The sequence below is a fragment of the Thermobia domestica genome, chromosome 9, assembly GCF_964235325.1.
Source record: "Thermobia domestica chromosome 9, izTheDome1.hap1.1, whole genome shotgun sequence".
Lineage (NCBI taxonomy): Eukaryota > Metazoa > Arthropoda > Insecta > Zygentoma > Lepismatidae > Thermobia > Thermobia domestica.
Genome location: NC_137462.1, coordinates 15,874,375 through 15,899,520, shown reverse-complemented (window position 1 = coordinate 15,899,520; position 25,146 = coordinate 15,874,375). Strand labels below are relative to the sequence as shown.

The window sequence follows — 25,146 nt, the reverse complement described above, 5'->3', positions numbered from 1 at the left end:
CTTTATTCCTAATAGAAAACAACACAAGGCGCGTCATGTAGTAAAGTAGCCTAACAAAACAATTACAGCGAAAAAATATAGAGATAAATCTTCTCTACTAAAAACATTAACGAGAAGAAACAAACGCTATACTTTCCCATGTAACAATCCTGTTCATACATCTACCAAAAACCCGTTGCGCGCACTCCAACGAGATACTCACGCACTCAAAGGTTAGCAAAACGCCATACGTTCAACTGTTCAGGACTACAGTCGATGCTGTGCACCAGGAACCGTCAAAATGGTCAAGAGGAAAGACCTGGGAGTCAGCGAGGGGAAACTAAATGTCCTACTTGCTCTATGCGCAAATCGTTACATGAAATTTGTGATATAGTAAAGAGACCTGCTATTTCTGTATAGTACATTGTGAATAAGTTAAAGTAGAAAGACAGAACAGGCAACATTCTTCGGAAAGTAAAACATAAACTATTTGAATTACGCTTAGAAGGATTCATGCATAAACAGTTGCGGGAAAAGTTCTGGAAGCAGTGTAACGCAAGTGCGTATGCTGGTTGCAAAAGTGTCGAAACACATAGTGAGAAACCAAATTATTCACTCTGATTTTGTGGAAAAGTAATAACTAGTCTGATAGCTGGGATGAAAAACCAATATCAGTGATAAGAATCATTTCGTTTGACTGCAGTTTACAGAGTATCATGCGAACTGGCCTCAAACAGATTTTGAATCTGGCAATTTGGCCCAATGAGACGAAAATAAATATATTTATATCGGGTAGAGTGCATCGAGTTTGGCGAAAATCCAATACCGCCAACGAAACCTGTAACACATTTCTTACTGTGAGACGCGGAGGCTGCGCAGTTATGATATGGCTGTGTATGTCCACCTATGAAGTGGAAACCTGCACTTTCTTGATAGCACAATGGTCATGTTGTGTATATAATAACATATTTAAACAAAATGAAGCAAAGCGCTTTAAAAATTGGATTCGGGAACGAGTTTACAATCGAGCAATGTAATAATAATGACATAACTAGAATAAGGCATCGCTTGTTAGTTTGGAATGTACGAAAGCAGCAATAAAACTCTTTCAGGTCAGCCAACCTCAATTATATGGGACATCATGGGTACTTTTTTAAAATTAGGGGGTTCTTATAGGCTCGGTGACTCCAAAACAACATTTTCAAGGGGTTGTTCAAGCTCAATTGGGAGATAGAAGTCTAAAATACCAAGACCTTGTCAATTCTATGCAACTACGATATGAAGCTGTCATAAAGGCTAACGGGTGTTCAATTAAGTACTGATTGGGTGGACATATTTCCAAAAAGAAGAAAAAAGTTAGAACGAAACAAAAGTTTTTGTTCTCTATATATTCTAGAGTATGAACAGGATTATGAACAGCATTAATTTATTTTAGTAAAAAAGTAATTTCTCATATTTTTCACTTTCCTTATGTTTATGTTACTTTACTTATGATTTGCTTATGTTACTTTACCACGTGTCGCACAGTGTATTGCTTTTGGTTGGAATAAAGTTATGTTTTGTTAAAAGAAAATAAACTTGTACGAACAAGACTGTTACATACTGTAGAAAAAGAAATGTAGGGATATGATCATATGCATTTTATCGTGCAGCAAATGACAATACAGTCACGGCGTATACAATATGTATAAGAATTATATATTCAATACGTTCTTTTATATTCTTGAACAAAACATCAACATTTGTTTATTTTTATGTAAAAATTATTCTCTCAAGTGTGCGACTGCTTTTTTTTTATTGCCATAAACACAGTAACTCCTGCAGATACGTAAAAAGAATAATCAAAATGTGCCTTTAAACAAACGAAATAATGTATAAGACTGTAGTTTAAAGATAACAGTGTAAATACATATTTTCTGTTGTTCATAGAAGAAATCATATTGCAAGAGAAAATGTAATAAAACACGTAAAAGAAAGAAATGAAATTGAATCGTTTGAATGACACAAATAATATGTATAGGACATATCTGAAACTACAGCATAGTGGTAAAGTATATTTTGTAGTTACAAGTGAAATATGTTAAAACGAAAAAGCAATTATAACACACACAAAAGAATTTACGACCCTATGGGATTTAGTATGGGTTTCAATAAATTTACTAGCGATAACTTCAAGTCTCAGTTCTTCCTGGAACTATGCCATTGCCTAATATACTTTCAGTTCTTCTGCTGATGGTCGTGTTTTGTGATTTTGTGCTCACTAAACGAAAATGTAAGTCTCTATTACTTTTAGTAGTAGTTGAATATTAGCGAACAATTCATTCTTACACTAAAGATTGACTTTCTTACTCTTTCCTGAGATAAAACGAGCTCTTTGAAAATGATTTTATCAAGTTTAACTTAAGTAATACATTGATTCATGTATAATTACTCCTTTACACCAGGTACACAACATATCAGTAGCGTGTGTTGACCTTTAAATGAGACTATTGCAACGTATGGGATCCTCCATGCTTAGAAATCCGTATTCAACATTTAAATATGTTTCTTCTTATAACTATGTTTAGTATATATACGAAGCAGAATCTAGATTCAGTTAAATATGCATAGAAGGAAACCGACAGCTTATGTAATTGAATGATTGGGTTCCATGGGGGTGGAGTTACTTAATTATACTGATATTTGTTAATTGTTCATTGTTATAAGGCTCACTCTTAAACGTAAGAAACTTTTATTTTATGCAAAACCTTTACAATGATGTAACTTAGCAACAACACGGACTAAAAAAGGAACCACGACGCTTTAAGGTGCGCTGTGAAATGCAATAATTAAGTTTAAATTTAGTCTTCAACTTTTCATTTTACGATTTGCTTGTACTTTTCAATCAGCTTCCTTAAGGGAAAGTGTGTCACACATTCTCCAGTACACATAACTGCAACCATTACACACATAGGTTATTAGTGATTAGGAGTTTACTGCAACTTTTCCTCGACAAAACTATTATTCTTACCACTGATTCAGTATATAACGCGCGCAGTTACCTTGAGTAGGAAGGTATATATCATTTCCAGAGTCAAATTCTTTTAATTTGTAAACATGAGAATGAATCGGATTCTGCCTTGGAATAAAATTTTCAGCCCTAATACAACTTTGAGGCTTCCGGTAACGAGTATATTCTAGTATACCAATAAGGACAATAACCAATTAAAGCGACGGCTATGACACAAACAGTATCATCACTACTGTGCTTGTCACATGATTTAATCCTTTAATGAGGTACAACATGTAGTGCTTATGCATCAAGAAAAAGTTCTACTAACATGCAACTGTCTGCGGATGATTGGAATCAGTTAGTCCAAATCCTCAAGATGGCGTCTGAGGCCGTAATGCTCCATAGATGGGAGAACCGTATTTCAAAATATTAAATACGAAGATTGTTCTAATAATTATGCGTTTTTTTCACCTACCAATATAACTGTTTCTAACGAAATCGTAAATAGCTTGCAGAAATATACATATAGGCCTAGATATTGATTTTCCCTAGAATAGAACGGGTTAGTTGCTCCAAGAACACTCGTTTCTGTGCAATCCAAAAATACATTACAATGAAATTGAAATAGTTTAACAGTTCAGATACGAACCATACCCAGAATTTTTCGAGTTGTCTGTATAAAACATTGCGATTTTTTCTTGCTTTTTTTGTATTTTTATATAGGTGCAAACTCAGAGTTTAATTCAAGTAGAAATTTTAGAAGTTTCAGCGTTGCACAGATATTTGATAAGTTATATACTTGAAGAAAGTAAACGTAGTGTCGTAGTATACATCACAATATCTGCGAGTATTACTAGTTCACCGTTTTACGAAGAAAATACTGTGACAATCTTATTTAAAATACTGAAGTGAATATTTATAAATAAGAACGCCGTAAGTTTGTTTGCTCACCTCTCACACAAACAAACAGACACACATTCGAAAATGGTTTACAGAGCACTTGATAGCGCATGCGCAGTAAAATTAAAGTTACATTTTTGGTTGCAGTTTAGTAGAATGTTCACACATGCGCAGAGATATTAAAGTTTCGACTCCGGTTCCAATATCAGTTCCGGTTCCAATTGAACACATTAGCAGAAGCAGAGATTACGCAACCCGTAGAAACGGCTGGAACATAGGGCTATGACCACATGGAGAAATGCAGAAATTACAACCAATCTAGAAGCCCCGGAATTTTGTAGCCTTTTACGAAAACTTTTTGAACCATTATACAAGACAATGACCCATTTTTCATTACTTGAATAACATAGCGCATATTACAATGTATACCCGTATTATTCGTTCAATCTCTGTGTTTAGTAGACTGCTACCAAATGTTCAAAACATTAATGCAAAATTCTGGAGACAGTTCTTCTGTCACGGGACAACGCTAAGGCCCTCGTGGTTGGGACGACACGAGAAATTCTATTGAATCCGCTATTCTCCCAGGACATAGCACCTGTTCCATTCCTTGGAAACGCCAGTTCAAATACCTTAATTTAGTTTTAGTATTTTGTCAGCACATAGATTATACACAAAAATGGTCAGATCGAGGTCAAAGTTCAACATATTTAATTGTGTGTGTTTTGGGGAAACGTTTGACATATTAATATTTTTTTTATATTCTGTTTCCTTGCACGACATAAATTATAAACAACAGTGCTCTACTCGAGTTCAAAGAGGAATTTCAAAATTACTAGATCATGTCTCGCTACGAAATATTCTCAAATTTTGCAGCACGCAATCTGCATTTTTTTTCGCGTACAATTGACTACCGCAGGTCTAGAATTAGCCTTACAGGTAGTGTTAGGAAGGTGAACCTCGTCAGAGGAACCGGAACAGGAACCGAAACCAGTCACGACGGAGTTCCGATTTTTTGGTGTCCGACGTGCAATAGTCTTACGCCTTAGGCATTATCGTTTTCTAGAAGGATTCGCGATTATTGCTTCTCAAAGCAAATTAGACCTGCCAGTGGACTTTTCGCAAAGCTTAATGACGCCATCATTAAAAGATGTTATTTTATCCGAATTTCGAGAAACGCTTGTTGGCGATTTCTCCAGTACTGTAGGAGAAGACAAAATAGTAATTGCTTTGATAAGAAACAACATACCATATATCTCTAGTTTGTTATTAATTAAACTCTGCATCACCAACAATTCCAATCTGAAATGAACAGAAGTGTGGTTCCCAAAGAAAGGAACTTATGAATCTTCCCATGTACAAATAGTTTATTAATTCCATTAATAATTCATTGAAATAGCTTTGAAATACAACCTTGAGAAATTGAGCAGCTAATTGCTCATACAATATTTGCTTGGCTAATTTACCATTAATTAATGTAGAAATAAATTTACGTATCTCATATGAACCTTTTCCATTACTGTCCATACACTCGTCCAAATGAAGTGTAGTTATTTCAGGTATTGTTACCAAAATAATTTCAATCCGCTTTATTTGTTGAAATAACTTTAATTACCTTGGTAAAATAAAGCTTACACAAGTATATAGTTCTAAACAAAATACAGTGTGTTTGAAAAAGAACTCCCTAGTTTCAATGTGTCCTGGAATCTGTACAAAGTGACATACACTATTCTAATTTGTGATGTTTGATTCATCATCTCTCCAAGTTTGGCTCCCCTGCAGTTTGCATATTTGTTTAACCTTGAGACGGCACCAGTGTTGTTTTTTCCTCTGTTTCCTTAGTTCAGTCCAGGCAGGCGTGCAGAGCAGAGCAACTCAGCAACATTGTGTACTCCGCAACAAAAAGCACAGTGTGTTATTTGGCCTGTGAAAACTAAGTAAGTTATAACAGTGCAACGTAATTTTAGACGTCAGTATGATGCTGAACCACCTACAGCAAAAAATGGTCGTCATTGGCTAAAGTATTTCAATAAAAAAGGTAGTATTTTAAAAGCAAAATCACCAGGTAGACCAAGAACTTCTGAGGATGTTGTTGAACAGATCCATGTTTCTTGTGTTCGAAGCCCGAAGAAGTTATTGGCCAGACGTAGTCTACAATTAGGTGTGTCTAAAGTACTGTGTATGATGTGCCTTTAGTTGCAACTGTTACATGAAATTAAACCTACTGATAAAATCGAAGGGTATGAGTTTGCTGCTGACTTTCTACACAGAATTGATGATGTCATTTAAAAAAATGGTTATCTTTTCTGATGAGTCCACATTTCGTGTCAGTGAAGTGGTTAATCGTCATTTACGGGAAAGAATCATCGCGCGATTGGGACAGTTACACCTAAAATGTTGGTGAATAAGTGGCGAGAAGTGGAATATCGTATCGACGTGTGCAGGGCCACTAATGGATCCCACGTTGAAGTCTACCAACATTAAACAAAACTTGAAGGAATTCTGTTTCTTGATATTTACTCACTCATGCAAGATTTCATTCACTTGCCTATTAAATTTATACTTAAATCTAGAGATTTCTTTTTCAAACACCTTGTATATAACGTAGCTAAAGTCTAACAATAATATTGCATTTTATTGCATATATATATTAAATGAAACTACAAAAATAAAAGGTTTATTTGGTAAACGCCGATGACAAACTAACTAATACTATGACTATCAATGAGATATACAAAAGAATAGTTCATAATAAAAATAATCTGATTAAGACGTAGTGATTCGGGAAGTAATGTTACTACATATAAGTTTACTACCTTTTTAGGCTTTGATTTCGTTGGGTACCGGAAAATTTTGCCATTACCGCCACCCATAGCGAACTACGGGAATCAATGTAAGGGTAAGCTTAGTTCACAAGAGGCCAAGATCTTCCTCTCAGTCATTCAGTGATGGTTTATTTTGTATTTACTTCACTAGTACACTTCATATACCATCTAATTTGCAATTCTTTTTCTCTTTATAGCCCCCAAATCCAACAGAAATCACAAGATGAATATGAGATGGACACGTAAGTTTTGCTTCTTTTGTATAACCCAGTATCAATTATTTTTGTTAACAAAATAACTATCTCAAAGGAATTCACATCAGAATTTTAAAGAAAATTAAGAATTGAATCCAAATCCACCTTTCTCGAATAACTGCTTGAATATCAACTGCAAATTAGCAATGTTTTTTTCTGTGAGTAATAAAAATATGGATTAGTAAACAGTGCTCTAAGTTACAGCCTGATGTACCAAATTGAATCTTGCAGAAAAGTGGGATAATGTAAACAAATCCTTGGTTCAAACGAATCGGAAACTTTGTGAAGCAACTTATGATTCAAACTATGTCTCTAATTGATGAACTTTATGTTCCGAAAATTAAACAAGGAAAACCAGATTCGCACAAAGAGAAAATTATCAAACAAAACTTGAATTTGCACTACCATGTTTTAGTAATAACGAATTTCTATTTTATGACATTCCTGCTTTAGTGTTGTGGTTATGTCGAAGAGCGAATACAGAAACGTGCTTACTTAACGCCCAACTAGACTGCCGACGGTGAGAATGTAAAGAAAGGAGGAACCACCACTACGTCAAACATTTCACTTCAGATTCGTTGCCTGCAATCAACAAATAATATCTCAAGACACCCAAGGTTCGCATTTCGGAAAGAAAGCCAAAACGATGTAGACATCTTTACCGTCATTTTAACTTAAAAGTTGTAACCAATGAAGAACGTATCTCAATTATCGTAGATTCCTGGTTATAAGTCAAATTAAATAGAAGTCATAAAATCTTTTGCTATAAACAATGCGAGCTCATAAAACCTTTTGTTAGCTAAAGGAAAGCCTCTGTAGTGATTTTTACCGCAGTCGGTCAACTTGATTGTTGTTGTTTTTATTGTTGCATGATTAGGAATAAGTGTTTCAGGTTGTGACATCCATGTATGCAGATGCAAGCATACCATTGTTTGTATGTGACGTGCGTTGCATAAGTCACCAGGTGCTTTGCATTGAAGATCACACTTTCTGCTTACGGAAGTGTTTCTTAACCATGTCCTAGATTTATTTTAATTTAATCACATATGATATCGATGTAGTGCGACTTAATGTTTATTTACATCTTTAAGAGCGTATGATATACAGTTATGTGAAGAACATCTCTTAAATTTTACATATTTTTATTTTATTATATGAGTTTTTAATGATTGCAATTAATTTAGTTGTGCGTACCAAAATATTTTACATTATGAACCACTTATATTATTTTAATAAAATTATTGAAGTTATGATTTTTCACTTAAGATTATAAATGAAGAATTAATCGCACAATGTTAAACGAAGCGGTATTCGTTGCTCTCTGTAGGGTTCTCGTAAACGCAGCAATTTCAAAATTGTATCTTACCATATTCTTGCTTCACACCCTTCAATTGATAATACCATTTGTTCACTTAATAATGTAGTCAACGTTTCACACAAGTCTAATGAAATAGGGTTTTTTAAAATATTTTTCTCCTAGTTTACGGTTCACCTCCCTTCTTCTTTGTATCATTTATTTTGTCTCTTTATTCCAACTTTTCTTCATACTTACCAATGCTGTTGTCCAAGTTCTAAGATAGTTTTTGTTTTCTCAAAGATCAGAGCATGGGTAGTTCTGTCCATTTCTGAGAGTGGTATAATGAGAAGAAACAATACCGAGGCATTACTGCTCGAAGTGGCCTCGAGGAATCACAATTTGATTACAGTTTTGAACATTTTTGCTAGAAGTACAATAGTAATATTTATCAACCTTTTAATTACAATAAAGAGACCAGCATTGTTCACTTCTATCAGCATGAACTTATATCCCTTGTAGTTGAGTACTGTCCTATTATATAAAACATCCAGCATACGTTGATCGTTTCACTGAATTCAGACACCAAGTGATATGTTTTCGTTTTATTATCTACCTTGGTTCTGCTGGCAAACATCATATGACGAAACGTATTGTTTCACTTTGTCATTCAGTTTTTCCAAGTTAAACAGTTTTGCTAACGTTGTAGGGAATTTAAAGTTCCCAGAATATTCACTAATGAATTTATCCTCATGAAAACTTTTGAACTAAAATATTTATCTGACCTTTAGGTATGACGATTTTGTGAAGATTGATTGCAACGATCTTTCTCTTTACGAACAGCATATCACTAATAATGTGATCATTACAATTTTTCCTTTTCAATTTATTGATAATGATTGTCAACTCTTGACGTCCCTGCAAAAAATCAATGGGTCCCATCACCAAAGGAAGTTCCCACGTATGAGCTATCTTCGGGAAGATTGCAACGTAAACTGGAGCATATGTAGTACTAAATTCATAGAGACCATAAACCCGTTTCAACAAATGGACTACAATATTTCCACCTGAACAATAACGCGTAATTCTAAATTAAACTAACAACATTCTAGAACAAGTGACTGTACTCTAAAAGTCTTTCCGGGTTATTCAGAATCTATGGAAGTGTCTTATTATCTGTATTTTCGTCAAATTCATAACACGAATCTAGATTAAAAAGTGGAACATTTCGTACTGAAACACAGATTCACAAATTTTAATCAAGAATATATCGTTCAAATAACAAGTCTCTTTCATTAATTTCTTTCTTGAAGAATTCTCTGAAATATTGTGAAATTTACATAACTAATAAATGTAAGATCACATGGAACCCGATAGCTCATTACCCATTTTCAAAAGCTCTTCACTGACTTCTATAATAACGTTCTACTTCGCACTCCCATTTCTTTAAAAACAAACTAATATTTCTCTCTTATGCGCCTAGGTTCTTCTAATAGTTTTCTTTTCTATTGTATTTCTACTTAAAATTTTGAAGTATTTCAATATTCTTCCGTTTCTTTAAATTACCAACTTTCTTCAATGAACCCGTCTTATTGATAATGACAATCGTATGTAACCCCTCCCTCTTGGGTTTGAATATTTGACTAAGGGTTCTATTTTCATATAATTTAGTCTTTGTGCTTCACTTCCAATAACCGGCCAAGCCTCTTTTTCAAGAAATCAGCATGGTAGTCATGATTACTTACTTTTAATAAGTTTAGTTATTGTTTAACTTGAGGCCTCTCTATAAAATTCGCAATATCAAATCTGTTTGGAATGAACAGCAAAAAACTTTAGTGTTTTGTCTGTTTCGGATTTTGTCTTGAACTAAAAAAAAATTTCCCGTTCCATGCCTAGTTGAGAAAATTTTGAAGACGATTAAACATGGTTTCATGTGTCTTGGCAAGAAGCTCTTTTGCTAAGTTTTATAATCGTAGCTCCAGAAGATTGTGAGATGCTTTTTCCGTTAAAAAAAAGCACCATTTATTTTCTGAAAGATATGTATTTATAAAATTCTTCGTACTCATTATTTCCGACCCTCTTTTTTAACCTAGCCGGACTAATCGTGGTACATAAAACTTACAGATTTAATTGCGTTTCACTTTTACATTTGTTCCGTGTCAAAATGAGTTGTATGCACGAAGTTCAGGTTTTAAGTTAGTATGGCATCTGCTATATATTATAAATGACCAAATTTAACAGCTTCATGTAACACTATACACATTAGAAAAGTTAGCCATTAACGCAAGTATATACATTAAACGCATCATACTAATCTTTAACAGGTATTTATCAAATTGGAATTCATTCTTTAACTGAGAGGCTTTTGTAGTTTCTTACATTTTTACAAATTTTGTACGTTCAACTTAATATAGTAACATATGATAGCATATGCAATTTTATTTTGAAAATCCATTTTGTATTATATTACATAACGGCTAATGTTTTATTCTTAAGCAGTTCTATGTATTTAAATACTCATATTCTTTTCAATTTTTCTAGAATGTGAAGAAAATGAAATATCTGCGGAAGAGGGAATGTGTGAAACTATTTGCAACCATAACGAACCTTTATGTTTTAAACCCGTAAGAGGTTGCTTCTGTGCACCAGGTTTTGCACGTCATCCTCAAACCGGAAAGTGCATTCCGTCGTACGAATGTCCTCCTTGTAAGTTAATTTTCTTGTCGTAAATTGTTTACAGAGCCCTCTAATAAAATTATACACATCACTAAGCATGTAGGTAACCGAGAAGAAAGCTGTGATATATTTGATAACTAGGTTTTGGGTTTCGCTTTCATTAGTGAGTACGATTTATAATGACAAACATACCTCAATGAATGTTATATCCAAGGGAGAAAATATAAACTAATTCGCTGATTCTATATTGCAATATTTAATGAACATTTAAGACTTGAATATTGTGAGTAGAGAATGATCGTACTTTTTCCCACTTCATTTTATTAATCGTAATGCAGACTAAATATGGACACTGGGTTAATGCTATACTTTAGGACAATGAAACGTTATGTAACTTGTTTCTCGAAGGGATGTTTAGTGGTGAGAAAAAATGGAGCAACTAAAAGAAATATTTTCTTGGTTCTGGTATGGAAATTAACAGAGGATGATCAAAATGAGTATTCGCTTTGAGGAGTAAATATTAGAAAAGGCTAATTAAAAATTTATAAGGAAAGCAGAATTTCATTACCGTGATGTGAGTATAGTTAACATCGTATTATGTATGTGTTATTTGAAATATTTTACTTATTGGCAAATATCTTACAAATAATTTTTCAGTGCTGACTGACTAATTTATATTACCCGATTTTAGAACCTACGTTTACATGAAAGCGTAATAGGATCATATCCTCAGAGTCTTTGGTTGAAATATATTTTTCAGAATAACTTACCTCGGTCGCGAGCTTCATGGAATTTTTGGGATAGAAGTACTACCGAACATATATTTGTCACTAGTGAAGATAAGAAAGCTAATTGTTGATCTCTCTCTCTTTAATCCAAATATTGCAACAACCAAACAGAAACTGATGTAAAATATGAAATCAAATTAGATGGATTTCTGAACAGAAGAAAATTATTACTACGTATTTCTCGGCATAATCAAAATCTGTGTGCTTACGCCCTTCACATATGATACTCTTTCGCATATTAGGATACCGCTTGGCTAACATACTATCCAAAAAGAAAAAAAAGTAGATATCAATGAGAAGTTTGGAAACTGGGTGATATCTTCATGCTATATAACCTCATGGCATTTATGTGATATGAATAAGAGCAATCGAATAATATCTCATTCATTTTGGTATAACCTATTGAGGCAATATAAACGTACTTGTGGCAATAACCGGATACAATTGTAAGCCACATATCCTTCCGTAGATATATAGCTAAGATATGTGTTCGAGATGTCAATTTCCTTTGGGTGTTTAAAGCAACGGATGAAACCAGATAGTGATTTAGGTTCCACTTCAAGCAATAGAAGAGCCTCACATAGCTTAGTGTCTAATAAGAGATATTAAACTCTAATAAATCAATTATAATACAATATATTTCCTGTTGAATTGATCTCATTCAATACTATATAAAAGAAAATGGTGATCACATGATTTTCCTGATCAATTTCCTTCCTTCATGAGGAAGACTTGCTAAATGGAGTGATTATACATACAGTACCATAATAAGTTTAGAACCACGCTGATTACAGATCAGGAAAAATAATTCGTAGATTTAAATTATGAGCTCTCCGTCACCACGGTATGACGTGTCCTCAGGTTGCGGATCGAGGAGAAGACCTATAGATATAGAGGTTAGCTGCAAATATATATTGAAGAAGTAGTCGCGGACAGCCGACTAGAAGTGATCTTCCAGCTTGGTGGTTTGGGTAAGGCTAACAACCTCATCCTGTAATAAAGCACTTGTTCATTAATATTCACAAAAGCCTCGGACAAGGACTGATAACTTGGCACGACCTGAGCAAAAGAACGTGGACATGAGATTTGAAGTCTTTATAGGGCAGACACTTTAAAATCCGTAACGAGTGAGTTAAAGAAATGCAGGATGGACCTAGTAGGAGTTCAGGAAGTTAGTTGGGATGGAAATGAATCAGTGAACTCCGGAAATTTTACGTTCGTTTACGGGGAAGGAAATAGAAATCACCAGTAAGGAACAGGGCTTTTTGGTCACAAACGAATATTACCAGCAATTAAGTTGTTGAATTTGTTAGTGACATACTTTCTTTTATTATTCTTAGGGGAAGGTGACGTGACATTATTGTTTTAAATGTGCATGCCCCAACTGAAGATAAGGATAAGGATATAAAATAAAGTTTTTACGAAGAAGAGGAACGAACATGACCAATTCTCGAGATACTATATGAAAATCCTTTATCGAATTTCTATGCGGAGGTAGAACGAGGGATATTTTCAGATTATAGAGAACGAAAGTCTGCATAAGGAAAGTAATGACAACGGTGTTAGACTCGTGAACTTTGCAACATCCAAAAATTTAATCGTGAAGAGCACAAAATTCCCACATCCCGACGTTCATAAGTACACTTGGATATCACCAGACGGAAAAACGCATAGTTAAGTTGATCACGTTTTAGAAGATAGAAGAAGACAATCTAGCATAATTGATGTCCGGTCGTTTAAAAGTGCTGATTGTGACATTGATCACTACCAGTTAGCAGCGATAATACGAGAGCGATTACCGTTGAGTAAAGGTAATATTCATTGACCGAAAACGGAGAGATTTAATTTTAAAAAAATAGAAGAGAGAAAGGTAAGAGAGGAATACAAGGTTGAAGTTTCGAATAGATTGTCGGCTTTAGAAGATTGGGAGTGAACTAGTGTTGAGGATACCTGGATTGAAAATAGAGATAGCATTAAAAGATCAGTTAAAGCAAAGTTGAGGCACGCGGAAATACGAAGGAAAAAACAATGGTTCAACCATATAACTAGCATGGTATGCATATAACTAGCAGAGAAGAGAAAATAGGCAAAATTACGGTGGCTACAAAATCCGAATGAAATAACTACACAAAATTTCACAGATATCAGGCGGGAAACTTCCAAATCTTTTAGAACTAAAAAATGCGATTTTATGAAAGCTAAAATTCACGAACTTGAAGATAATAGTAAAAATAACAACATCCGGGACATGTATAAGGGAATCAACGAATTTAAGAAAGGCTATCAACCTCGTGCTTATATATTAAAGAAATCTGACGGTACAGTTCTCACTGACACGGATAGCATCTTAAATAGATGGAAAGATTTCTTTGACGACTTGCTTAACAGGTAACAGAAAACTAGCGTGCGTGGAGAAAAGGAGATACACACCGCAGTACCGTATATTCCAGAACCCAACCGAATAGAAGTAGAAACTGCTATAAAGAAATTAAAGAAACACAAATCTCCGGGTGTAGATCAAATTCCGGCTGAGTTAATTTTACCTGGAGGCGAAAAATTGTGGAACAAGATACACAAACTCATTCTCCTTATCTGGAAGAATTGCCACAAGAGTGGAAAGAATCAATCATTGTTCCAATTCACAAGAAAGGCGACAAAACTGACTGTAATAATTATCGAGGCATCTCTCTTCTGTCAACATCCTATAAAATCCTTTCAAATATTCTATTAGCAAGACTCACCCCATACGCAGATGAAATTATTGGAGATTATCAATTCGGATTTAGACAGAATCGATCAACTATCGACCAAATATTTGCCATTCGCCAAATACTCCAAAAGAAGTATTAACACAATACCCCGGTAGATCAACTATTTATTGATTTTAGAAAGGCGTACGACTCGGTTAGGAGAGAAACATTATACAACGTTCTTACAGAACTTGGAATACCGAGAAAGCTATTTAGATAATTTAAGATATATTTAAATGAATCCCAAAGTAAAGGCCGGGTAGGAGAAGTTTTGTCCACGAGTTTTTACGTCGAGAATAGCCTGAAGCAAGGAGATGCCTTGTCGTCATTATTATTTAACTTTGTGCTGGAATAAGCTATAAGGAAAATCAAAGCTAGCGACCAGGACCTACAGTTGAACGGTATTCACCAGGTATGGCATACGCTGATGATGTAAAATTAATAGAGGATGATAGGGGAACAATAGAAAGAAATGCAGAGACCTTATTAAACGCTTGCAGGGAGATGGGATTACAGTAAATGCAGAGAAAACTTTATACATGGAAGTGCGTCGGGACCGTAATAAAGCAAATTATAGATGCGTTAAAATATTAAATAACACTTTTGATAAAGTGGATAGTTCAAATATCTAGGATGAATATTAACAGAGGAAAATCATACTCTCGAAGAAATTAAACGTCGACTAAAAGCAGGGAATTCAGGTTACTATTCAGTTCAAAATCTCTTGTTGTCATGAATTTAATCGAGGAATTTGAAGCTTAACATATACAAAGCGATAATCATGCCTGTTGTTTTGTATGGCTACGAAACATGGTCAGTTACTCTAAGGGAAGGAGATAGATTTAAAGTATTTGAGAACAAGATCCAGAGACGAATATTCGGACCCAAGAAGAATGGGAACGCGGAATGGCTGAAAGTTCATAACGAGGAACTACATAATTTATATGGTTTACACAACATTGTTAGGGTCGTCAAGTCTAGGAGGCTTAGGCGGGCGGGTCATGTAGCTAGAATTGATGAAAGTAGGATCCTTTCAAATTCTTGACTGGAAGACCAATCGGAAAAAGGACCATTAGGAAGACTTAGGAGGAAATGGGAGGACAATATTAAAATGGACCTCGCAGAGATTTTAACACAAAGTAGAAACTGGATGCCGTTAGCTAAGGATAGTAGTCAGTGGAAAACTTATGTGAACGCGGCTTTTTCTGGGTTCTATATTCCATAGGGTTAGTTAGTTAGTTTTGGTTATAAAAATTTTAATATTATCATATTTTCAAATGATTAATGAGCATTGAATTTTAACATGAAGACTATATATAGACAGCCAGCTCTTATGACAGTGGTTATAATTGTAATCGAAAATGGTGTAGTTATGGAAGTGGGAGAAGTCATAGAAAGCTTACACGTTGGAAGTTTATCAACACAGTATCCACTTAACCTGAACAAGACTCAAACTAGGAACCCTATCCAACCACACGTACGAGCTCTGCCGGTTGAGAACGGCAGTAAGATATGTTTACTTATCTATCATAAACAATCTTCCTGCTTAGGAAAGCACCCCGCGTGCGTATTTTTCAGGATACTCCCATTTTCTTACTCTTTCTTCGGTTCACCTTTTCATCATCCATCCGATTATCACCGTGCCATATTTGCATCTTGTAACAATCTTGGAATCTTAAACTAAAAACAAATTGCCACGCATTCCATGACCTAAATAACATAACGTATATTGCGTTCAAACTATTACTCGTGGATAAAAAGAACTACCAACTTATTCTATTAGAAGATACTATTGCATCACAGTATTATAATAACGAATCAATCTCTTATGATTGTTTCTGTGTTAGAAGATAATTTAGATGTTCTTTACCGCTACGAATGTGCTCATTTTAACTTTATAACGAACCATTTGTAATTCAACACAAGATACGATATCATAGCTGCCGGTAAAGAAGACTAGTGTTTTTCTAATAATTTATATGTATGTTCAAATGCAGATATGTATGCTCCGAGATGGCTGTCACTTAATATTTATTTCATAAAGTAAACCTTCCTTTCTAACTTCCCATGGCTAGTAACTTGTCTGATTACCTTGTACATTCCCCACCTTGACACGGGTATTTGGCTTATGACTAAACTTACCCACATTCGCACTCTGTTGCAAGCGGAATACTATTATCTTCTTCAGAATGCTTATTTAATAATACTGTCCAGTTAAGATATATACCATTTTTTTAAATCAGCTATGATCTCCCAAATTAAGCACTTTTTCCTTATAATTTTTATGTAAGCTAAATGGGTGGTATTTCTAAAATTTTAAAATTCCGAACTTCAAAACATTGCACATTGCAAACTTTTTAATATGCGCCCACGAAACTTTGTCTTTAAAACGCAGAATATTTTCCACGTGCCCGGAAAGTTTTCAATCTTCAACACTAATGAACTTCGCTCAGAAATGAAAATTTCCAAACATTCATTACAACGCGTGAAAATATAAATGAAAGCGAGAATGTAAATGTAATGCATATTACAAATTATACAGAAACGTGAACATTATGTTAGAAAGTGATCAAGGTAGCTGACATTATAAGTCGCCATAATTGTATTTTCTAACACAAACACAAATATGTATACTTCGAAAACAGGTGCTTTGATTAAACTGTTCTTAAGTGTACTAGACAATTTTGCAAAATTTTACATAACGAAAGGAGGAAAGTATCACGAACATGAATCTCATTTTAAACGTAGCTGGTATTGTCTTACAGGTGAAAGTATTTGAGTAATTAATATCATTATATTGCATGGTATGTGTCATTAATAACACCATAATCGACCATAGTTACTTGTGCTAGATGGCAGGAGCTTCCCAACAAATACAATTTTACTCAGGCCACTTTTTCCTACCTCAAGTTGTGACTAAGTCGTGGGTGATACTGTCTAGTACGTTTCCCCCTCCACAAGATGTGCATGCGGGAAGGACACGTTTGTTCTTGAAAATCTTCGCCTTCAGGCACAAATAACCATGGTGCATCTTGCCATTTTTGAAATAGCTCTCGCTACGCTACTGAGAGAATAATACCTAAAAATACTAATTCTTAAGTACTTTGAGTAGTCTTATAAATGTGAAACAGAAAAGTTTTCACGGGTCACAAATGAGAACATATTTAAAAATAATGCAATATCTTTCTAGGCTAGGATCAGAAATTACTTATCTTCTCTTCATAACTTCTTTTCCTTAGACATTTTGCTTTTAGCAATTATTTTTCAGTGAATTGGTATCTGAAACTATCTCTGAAAAGTAACTGGAGCATATTTAGCCGTGTATCACAATTGGGTATTAGTTTTATTTTTATTAAATTTATCAATTACTTTTCTTCCATTATTTCGCAATAATTAACTCTATGTTCTATGGTACTGGGAGGTTCAATGCCGCGTCCACAGAAAGCTTTCCATTGATATTTTTCCTTACGACTTAGATAAAATTCGTATTCCTATTTCTGAGAGATCCATTTAATAAATGTTACCCATTTTTCCATAAGCGTTCCTAATGGTCAGTTTTTGTTTGAATCTCCAGTTAAAACTGAACGTGTTCCTACATCCTTCCATTCTGGGTATAATACCCGCTCACCTCAGCCTCCTAACTTTGAGGACCTTAACAATGTTTGGTAAATGGTATAGAATGTGCGATTCCCTGTTATGAAGTTTCCGCTATAGACCATTCCTGTTGCTCTTTGGTCCAAATATTTGCCTCAGAATATTAATATCAAATACTTTCAGTCTGCGTTTTTCTCTTAGAATAAAGAATCATCCTTCTCAATCATACACCACAACAAACACGTTTGTAGTTTTATATATTTTAAGCTTCCTTCTATAAATTTAGAATGAACAATTTAAAATTGTATTGCAGTTGTTTCAAGTGCTCATATATGGAAGGTTTCTAAAATGTTGTTTTATTGTTCTAGCATATCTGCTTCCCTCGCATTGCAGGATATATGGAGGACAATGCGTACCACCTGAACATTGTAAGAGAAGTGCACCGGAAAGTCCAGGATTCTGTACAAGACCAGAATTAAAATGTTGCACTGAATTAAACTAAAATTTTTATAACATTTGATCTAGCATTGCGTATGATTTTTAAAAATTACTAGTGTTAGTCTTCTGTTTCCAGTGTTACAATTATTCTTCCTTTAAAAAATCGTGTAATCAATAAAGATATTTAAATGCCAGCTGGTACTTATTTCAACATAACAGTTCGTTTCGAATTATTGTAATTACACACTGACCAGAAGAAACGAAACACACATATTTTAGTTATTTTCGTATTTTTATAGATATCTACCATAAGTGATTGTTGGAAGGAAGAAGTTAGTTGTTGGCGAAACTAGTTTAATTTTATCACATGCCGGGTTACTAAAAAAGAAGATAACAAAAAATGGAGTGAACTAATAAAATATGGGTTGGATATGAAATATATTTTTGTTTGTTTAGACAAATGTACTTAAAGATGGTACATGGCATATGTTGTCAATGTTAACTCAAGGTCTATGATTATGTTAATAATAGAAAAATAAAACAGGTTTACAACTGGTGCAGTCGGTAGGATTAGTATTATACTATAGCCATGTATATGAAACCATTATATGTAACGTTAAATTGTAACGGGCAGTGTGTAGAATTTTTGGTAGATAAAGGAGCTGCGGTATGTGCAATGGGACATACTTTATCTGTATTAAAGGAAAAACAAATAGAACCATTTCAAGGAGGGCTAAATAATGTGGACGGTTCACCTATAGGTAAAGCTACGTTTAAAGTTCAATATTTAAAGTATGTTGGAGAATTGCCCATAATGGTAGTACAAAACGATATGTTTCAACCCACATTAAGCAGAAGTTCGTTAGATACGATGTACCCTCAATGGAGTATTCAATTATCGAATATGGAAAATTAATCAGAAGACATGAAGCAGGTTATGATGAATAAGGATACGTCAGTAATTACCCTACGGAATCAATTATTAGTACAATTTAATGACGTATTTAATGGTTCAGTTAATGTACCTATTAAAGAGTTTAAAGTATCAATACCGCTCAGACAAAATGTTACGCCTATTTTTAGAAAAGCCTATGATGTACCTTATTCCTTATGAGAACCAGTTAAATCAGAATTGGATAAATTGTGTAAAGCAGGAGTAATAAAGAAGGTTGAACAATCTGATTGGGCTACTCCAATGGTAATCGTTAAAAAGAGGAATGGTACGATTCGCCTTTGCTTAGATTTTAAACGTACATTTAATTAGATAACTGAGAAAGTCAGCTATCCGCTTCCGAAAATAGATGATTTAATTAATAGGTTAGGCTATGCCAATTGCTTTGGACTATTAGATTTAAAGCAGGCTCACTTACAGCTAGAAGTAGAAGAAAATTCTCAGAAATATTTAGTATTTAACACGCCATGTTGATTATATCTGCAGTATCAGCTACCTTTAGTCTTAATTGTTCTGCTCTGATTTTTCAGAAATTTATGAATACAGGAGTACAAAATATAGAAGGAGTAGCTTGTTACTTCGATGATATTTTTATTTGGGAAGTTAACGTACAAGAGTGTTATCAGAGGACAGTGCAAGTACTAAATAAATTTCAAAGTTTAAATATACAGGTGATCAAGGATAAGAGTATCTTTTTGTAGATTCTTTAACATATTTAAGATACGGTATTTCAAAACAAGGAATATTGCCAGCAAAGGATAAATTACAACCGATATTAGACACACCTTCTCCTGTAAATATAACCCAGTTGGAGTCTTTTTTGGGTAAGTTAAACTTTTATCACAGACATCAACCATCCTTGTCACCACATATTCCCGTATTATACAGATTGTTAAAAAAAGGTGTACATTGGGAATGGACTGGTAAACAGGGGGACACATTTCTCTTACCCAAAAGCATGTTACAAAAGGCAAGACTTTTACGTCCTTTTGATGAGAATGCCAAAGTAGTTCTAATGACAGATGCTTCATCAGCTGGAGTGCTGTGTTATAGAATGAAATAGGTGGACAATTTAAAACTGTAGCTTCTGCATCTGCTACCTTATCCGAAGCTGAAAAGAAGTATTCACAATTTGAGAAAGAAGCTTTGGCAGTAAGTTTTGGTGTAGGTAAGTTTCATAAGTCTTTTTTTGGTAGGAGTTTCAAAATTCTAACAGATTCTCATCCGGTTAAATGGATTTTTGGTTTGAAAGCTCCTCCTGATGGTGCTTCTCCGCGTATGCAAAGGTGGCTTCTTTTGTTAGAAAATTATGACTATGATATTATTTTTAGTAAAACAGTGAAGGTTCAGATTATTTATCTAGATTCCTGTAAGATATACCTACCGAAGAAGAATGAATAGCTCCAGATTATATCAGCGCGATCTCTACAAACATACTAAATAAGGAAGAAATAGAAGAAGAGTTACAAAAGAATTCTGTGTTTATACAAGTAAAAGATTGGATGTTGAATGGTTGGCCTAAACGATTAACACACTGTCTGGGTTATAAAGAATACAGGGAATTATTTCGCAGAAGATTTCAATTAGAGCTACAAGATAATTACTTGTTCTGGAAAAGTAGATTAGTACTTCTTCCAAGAATATTGAGGAATATTTATAAAGAAATATTACACAGAGAGCATATAGGTAGTTTTGCTAATATAGCAATGGCCAATAAGGAAGTATGGTGGCCCGATAAGAATACAGATTTATATGGATATTTGCAAGACTGTCGAGTTTGTGCAACTATAGCTAATAACCCTCCTAGAGTTAATTATTGCTCATGGCCCAAAACAGACAAACCTTTTGAAAGAATACATATTGATCATTGTCAATTTTTAGGATTTCTCTTTTTAATAATGGTAGATACTTTCTCACAGTTGATTATAGTATGAAAGGTAGATTGTCCTAATACATTAGCAACATTGGTTTGTTTAGAAGAATTATTTGGTTTGTTTGGATTTCTTAGAACTATTGTGACAGATAATGGTCCTCCTTTCAAAGGTCGAGAGTTTCAGGACTATTGCAAGAACAGAGGCATTAGATTAGTAACAATTCCACCATATTCAGCAGCAAGTAATGGAAGTTCCGAGAGAGCTGTACAAACTTTTAAGAAACTACTAAAAAGAGATATATACAAAATGGATATAGGATTACTAAACAAAATGTAGTTAATTGGTTAAACGAAATTAATTATGCCCTGCTACATACTCCAACTAAAGTAACCAACTCTTCACAAGCTGCTTTATTTTTTTTCGTTTAAACCTAGTACGTGGTATAATGTTTCACCCAGTATTTTTGACAGTAAAATAAAAGGCGCGATTATTGGAATCAACTAGAGTCAGATTTGTTTGAAGGAGAAACTGTATGGGTAAGAAATTATAAAGGCGATCTACCTAAGATTATTAAAGGTCATTTTATGCGATTGTTAGGTAGTAACACTTTGGAAGTGTTAGTAAATTGAAATATTCGTAGATAGCAAAGAAATCAAGTGAGAATTACTAGAATGATGCTGAGTAAGGAAAATGAAGAAATACAAAAGCCTTCAGTTACGAGAGAAAATCAACGGAGTCAAAGGAATGACGGAGGATCTGCAGAACATACACAGCAGATTGTAAGCGAGCGAGGATTACAGAATTATGAGCAAACTGGACATAGTAAAAGCTCTGTTATCTCTCAGGAAGAACAAATTGTTACTAATTATAGAAGGTCCCAAAAATTAGAAGATCTCCTGACAAATAGGGGTACGACCAATAATGGACGGTGGGAGGAGTTGTTGGAAGCAGGAAGTTAGCTATTGGCGAAACTGGTTTAATTTTAGCACATGCCGAGTTATTAAAAAAGAAGTAACAAAACAAATGCAGTGAACTAACAAAGATGGGTTGGATATGAAACATATTTTTGTTTGTTTAGACAAACATATTTAAAGATGGTACATGGCATATGTTGGAAATGTTAATTCAATGTCAATGATTATATAAATAATAGAAAACTAAAACAAGTTTACAGTGATATATCAACGAAGATTGTCTAACTACGAATAAGTATGTAATACCGAAATACTCCATATTACAAAATTGAAAGTGACAATGTTAGTGACTCGAAAAACTGTACCACTCGACCAATCGCGGTTAAATTTTCCTTTTGGATGACGTTTTGATCTCGGAGTGTTTTAATCATTTAACTATGATAGTAAAACTCAGAGAAGGGAGAGTTATAAGAAATAAATAAAAGTTAATAACTCTTCAACAAAACGAAAAATCTTGATGAAACTTTTAAAATAAATGAGGTTCAAACCTGGGAAGCCTTATATTATTTCATTTTGACGGAGCAACATAGAGCCTGGAGGGGGAAGAAAAGATATACCAAAATCAATCTAAATAAAAATAAAAGTAACTATGTTTGTGACTTAATAACTCTTGAACCACTCATCGAATCTTATTCAAATTTTCAACATGGATGAGGTTCGGGACTGAAACTTTTATATATATATATATATAATTCTGCTTAGACAATATATATATCTTCCCCTCCCTTCCACCTTCCCTATACATTATCGTCAAACCAGAATTTATATATGTCTATATCTATAAGACCACACACACACACATACATTATATATATATATATATATATATATATATATATATATATATATATATATATATACATTGTTACGGCATGTGGGATACCCAGCGGTAGAGCTCACCGTTCACACCCCGCGAGTCTCCAGCAACTGTTAGGAGTATGGGGTGTGTAGTGGTTGAACCCACCGTTTATGTCCGGCGAAACTCTACCAACTGTTACGAGTAGTTGTGATTAGTGGTTAGCGCTGGCCACCGATTGGGAACCGATGGCCAATACTAACACCTCGGAGGCTCCACCATAACTAAGACGTGTGATGGAAACCACACAGTATGTGTTCGTGACGAGCGTAAGCACACACTATTTCGCTTAAGACAAGAACCATCAGGAACCCTGCCTTATACGGAGTTAAGAATCGCTTCTCTCTCTCTCTCTCTCTCTTCGCCCAGCCAGACAGGGCTTTCAATAAATAACATCCCGTATTTAATCTCAGATAATCCTATCTTCATAGATTCGCTGGAACGAAGTAAGGCTGAAAGAGAAAACGCATCGAAGTCGTAGCTCAGTTAATTCCTTGTCGGCACCTGAATCTACCCAGGTACTATTCTACTCTAGGAGAAGTTCAATGAAGAGAGAAACTTCAGAATAGTAAAGTTTATTACAATGATAGGAAGTTCTCAATTTATACTAAATTCTCAATACATACTAAGGTCACAATCACTTAGTTGAACCATATTCAAGTCTAATATTGTCTCTTGGCTATCCCAAACGACTAAGTTCTCATGTGCGTCTTGGATTCCATTATTCTCTTAAGTTCTGTTTGAATTCGCGAAAAAGAATAACAATCACGCTAAAGTAGTTCAAGTTTTTCCGAAGGGACATAGAAGTCTGCTTGACCCAGGCTATGCGCAGGGCGAGGTCGGTCGCCAAATTCTAAGTCCGAAAACTACATCTTACAGAAAAACTCAGGGCAGCAGCTAAGTCCACACATACCTGGTTGGTATCGGAGACTACCAGAGCACGTCTGATCGTCTTGAAAGTCGAAGAAGAAATGAAGACCGGAACTGATCAAGGCCGTTCTCGCCTCCTTATAAAATAACTGCCCAAGGTCGACCTTGGACAGAAAACGGTGGGAAGAGATGGAGTGGGAAGCTACAAAACAGAGTGGAAGGAGGGAGGTGGGGGTATGCTTCGAGAGAGCTACACTAGCGCCATGTTTCAACCTGTTGGATAAACGGGTAATCCAACCGGCTTTATTTGCTACAGAAATGCTTCGCTAAGGAATTTTTTTATTATGCATTTATTTTATTTTATTTTATTTTGTTATTTATTTTTTCCCACTTCCTTACTAGTAACCATTGTGTTACACAAGGTACAGTACGATTTATATTAATTATTTATGCATAATTTCCTCAGCCCTGAAGCCCCTTCTGTCGACTTCTGGAGGCCCATGCAACCAGGTTAAGAGAAGTAAACAACGCGTTCCCCGATACAGCCATCCCGAATCCTCTTCCGTCCCATCAATGCCTCCAATGCCCACAAGGAACGCGGAGTTCACAATCCAAGAATCGAAAGCCGGCCATCAGGCTTACGCGCCTTATGTAACAGATTTGCCTCGACTGATTAAAAAAAAGAAAACAAGAAAAGATAAAAGTCAAAAGTTATCTCTCGATACAAAAGAGGCGACATACTTATGAATTAGCCTTGCACATAAATAAGCATAGCTTAGCAGACTCGTAAAGAAAACACCGAATCAGGGAAGAGACAAATTCATTCAGTTTCGGAACGGTCTTTCCTTCAAGGTCAAGTTCACATAGAGCTTCCCTTGAATGTTCGGAGAGGAAAGCAAAGGGGAACAAAGAACGGAAATGAATCGCTGGCTATTTTATTTTCTAAGATGTGTAAAACAAGAATCGGTCTTGAAGATTGACGGAGTTAAAAATAGGTCAATCCTGGAGGGATTGACAAGGTCGTTTGGAATAGCCTGCTGGATGAATGGTCGTGCAACCATTTGGTCCTTCTTACCTATGTTCACGCATGTACCATAGTCATGAGATAATTAAATAAGTTGATCATTAAC

The 25,146-nt window shown here is 34.7% G+C and overlaps 1 protein-coding gene across 1 annotated transcript; it reads left to right on the top strand.

Annotated features, from left to right (window-relative positions):
* The first annotated feature begins 2,128 nt into the window (after positions 1-2,128).
* LOC145693910 (uncharacterized) lies at positions 2,129-18,678 on the top strand. Its single transcript, XM_081770074.1, has 4 exons — positions 2,129-2,251; positions 6,894-6,938; positions 10,786-10,950; positions 18,421-18,678. Exons 1-4 carry the CDS (start codon positions 2,176-2,178, stop codon positions 18,552-18,554), a joined length of 420 nt encoding a protein of 139 aa, XP_081626200.1. The 5' UTR covers positions 2,129-2,175; the 3' UTR covers positions 18,555-18,678.
* The last annotated feature ends 6,468 nt before the right edge of the window (positions 18,679-25,146 follow it).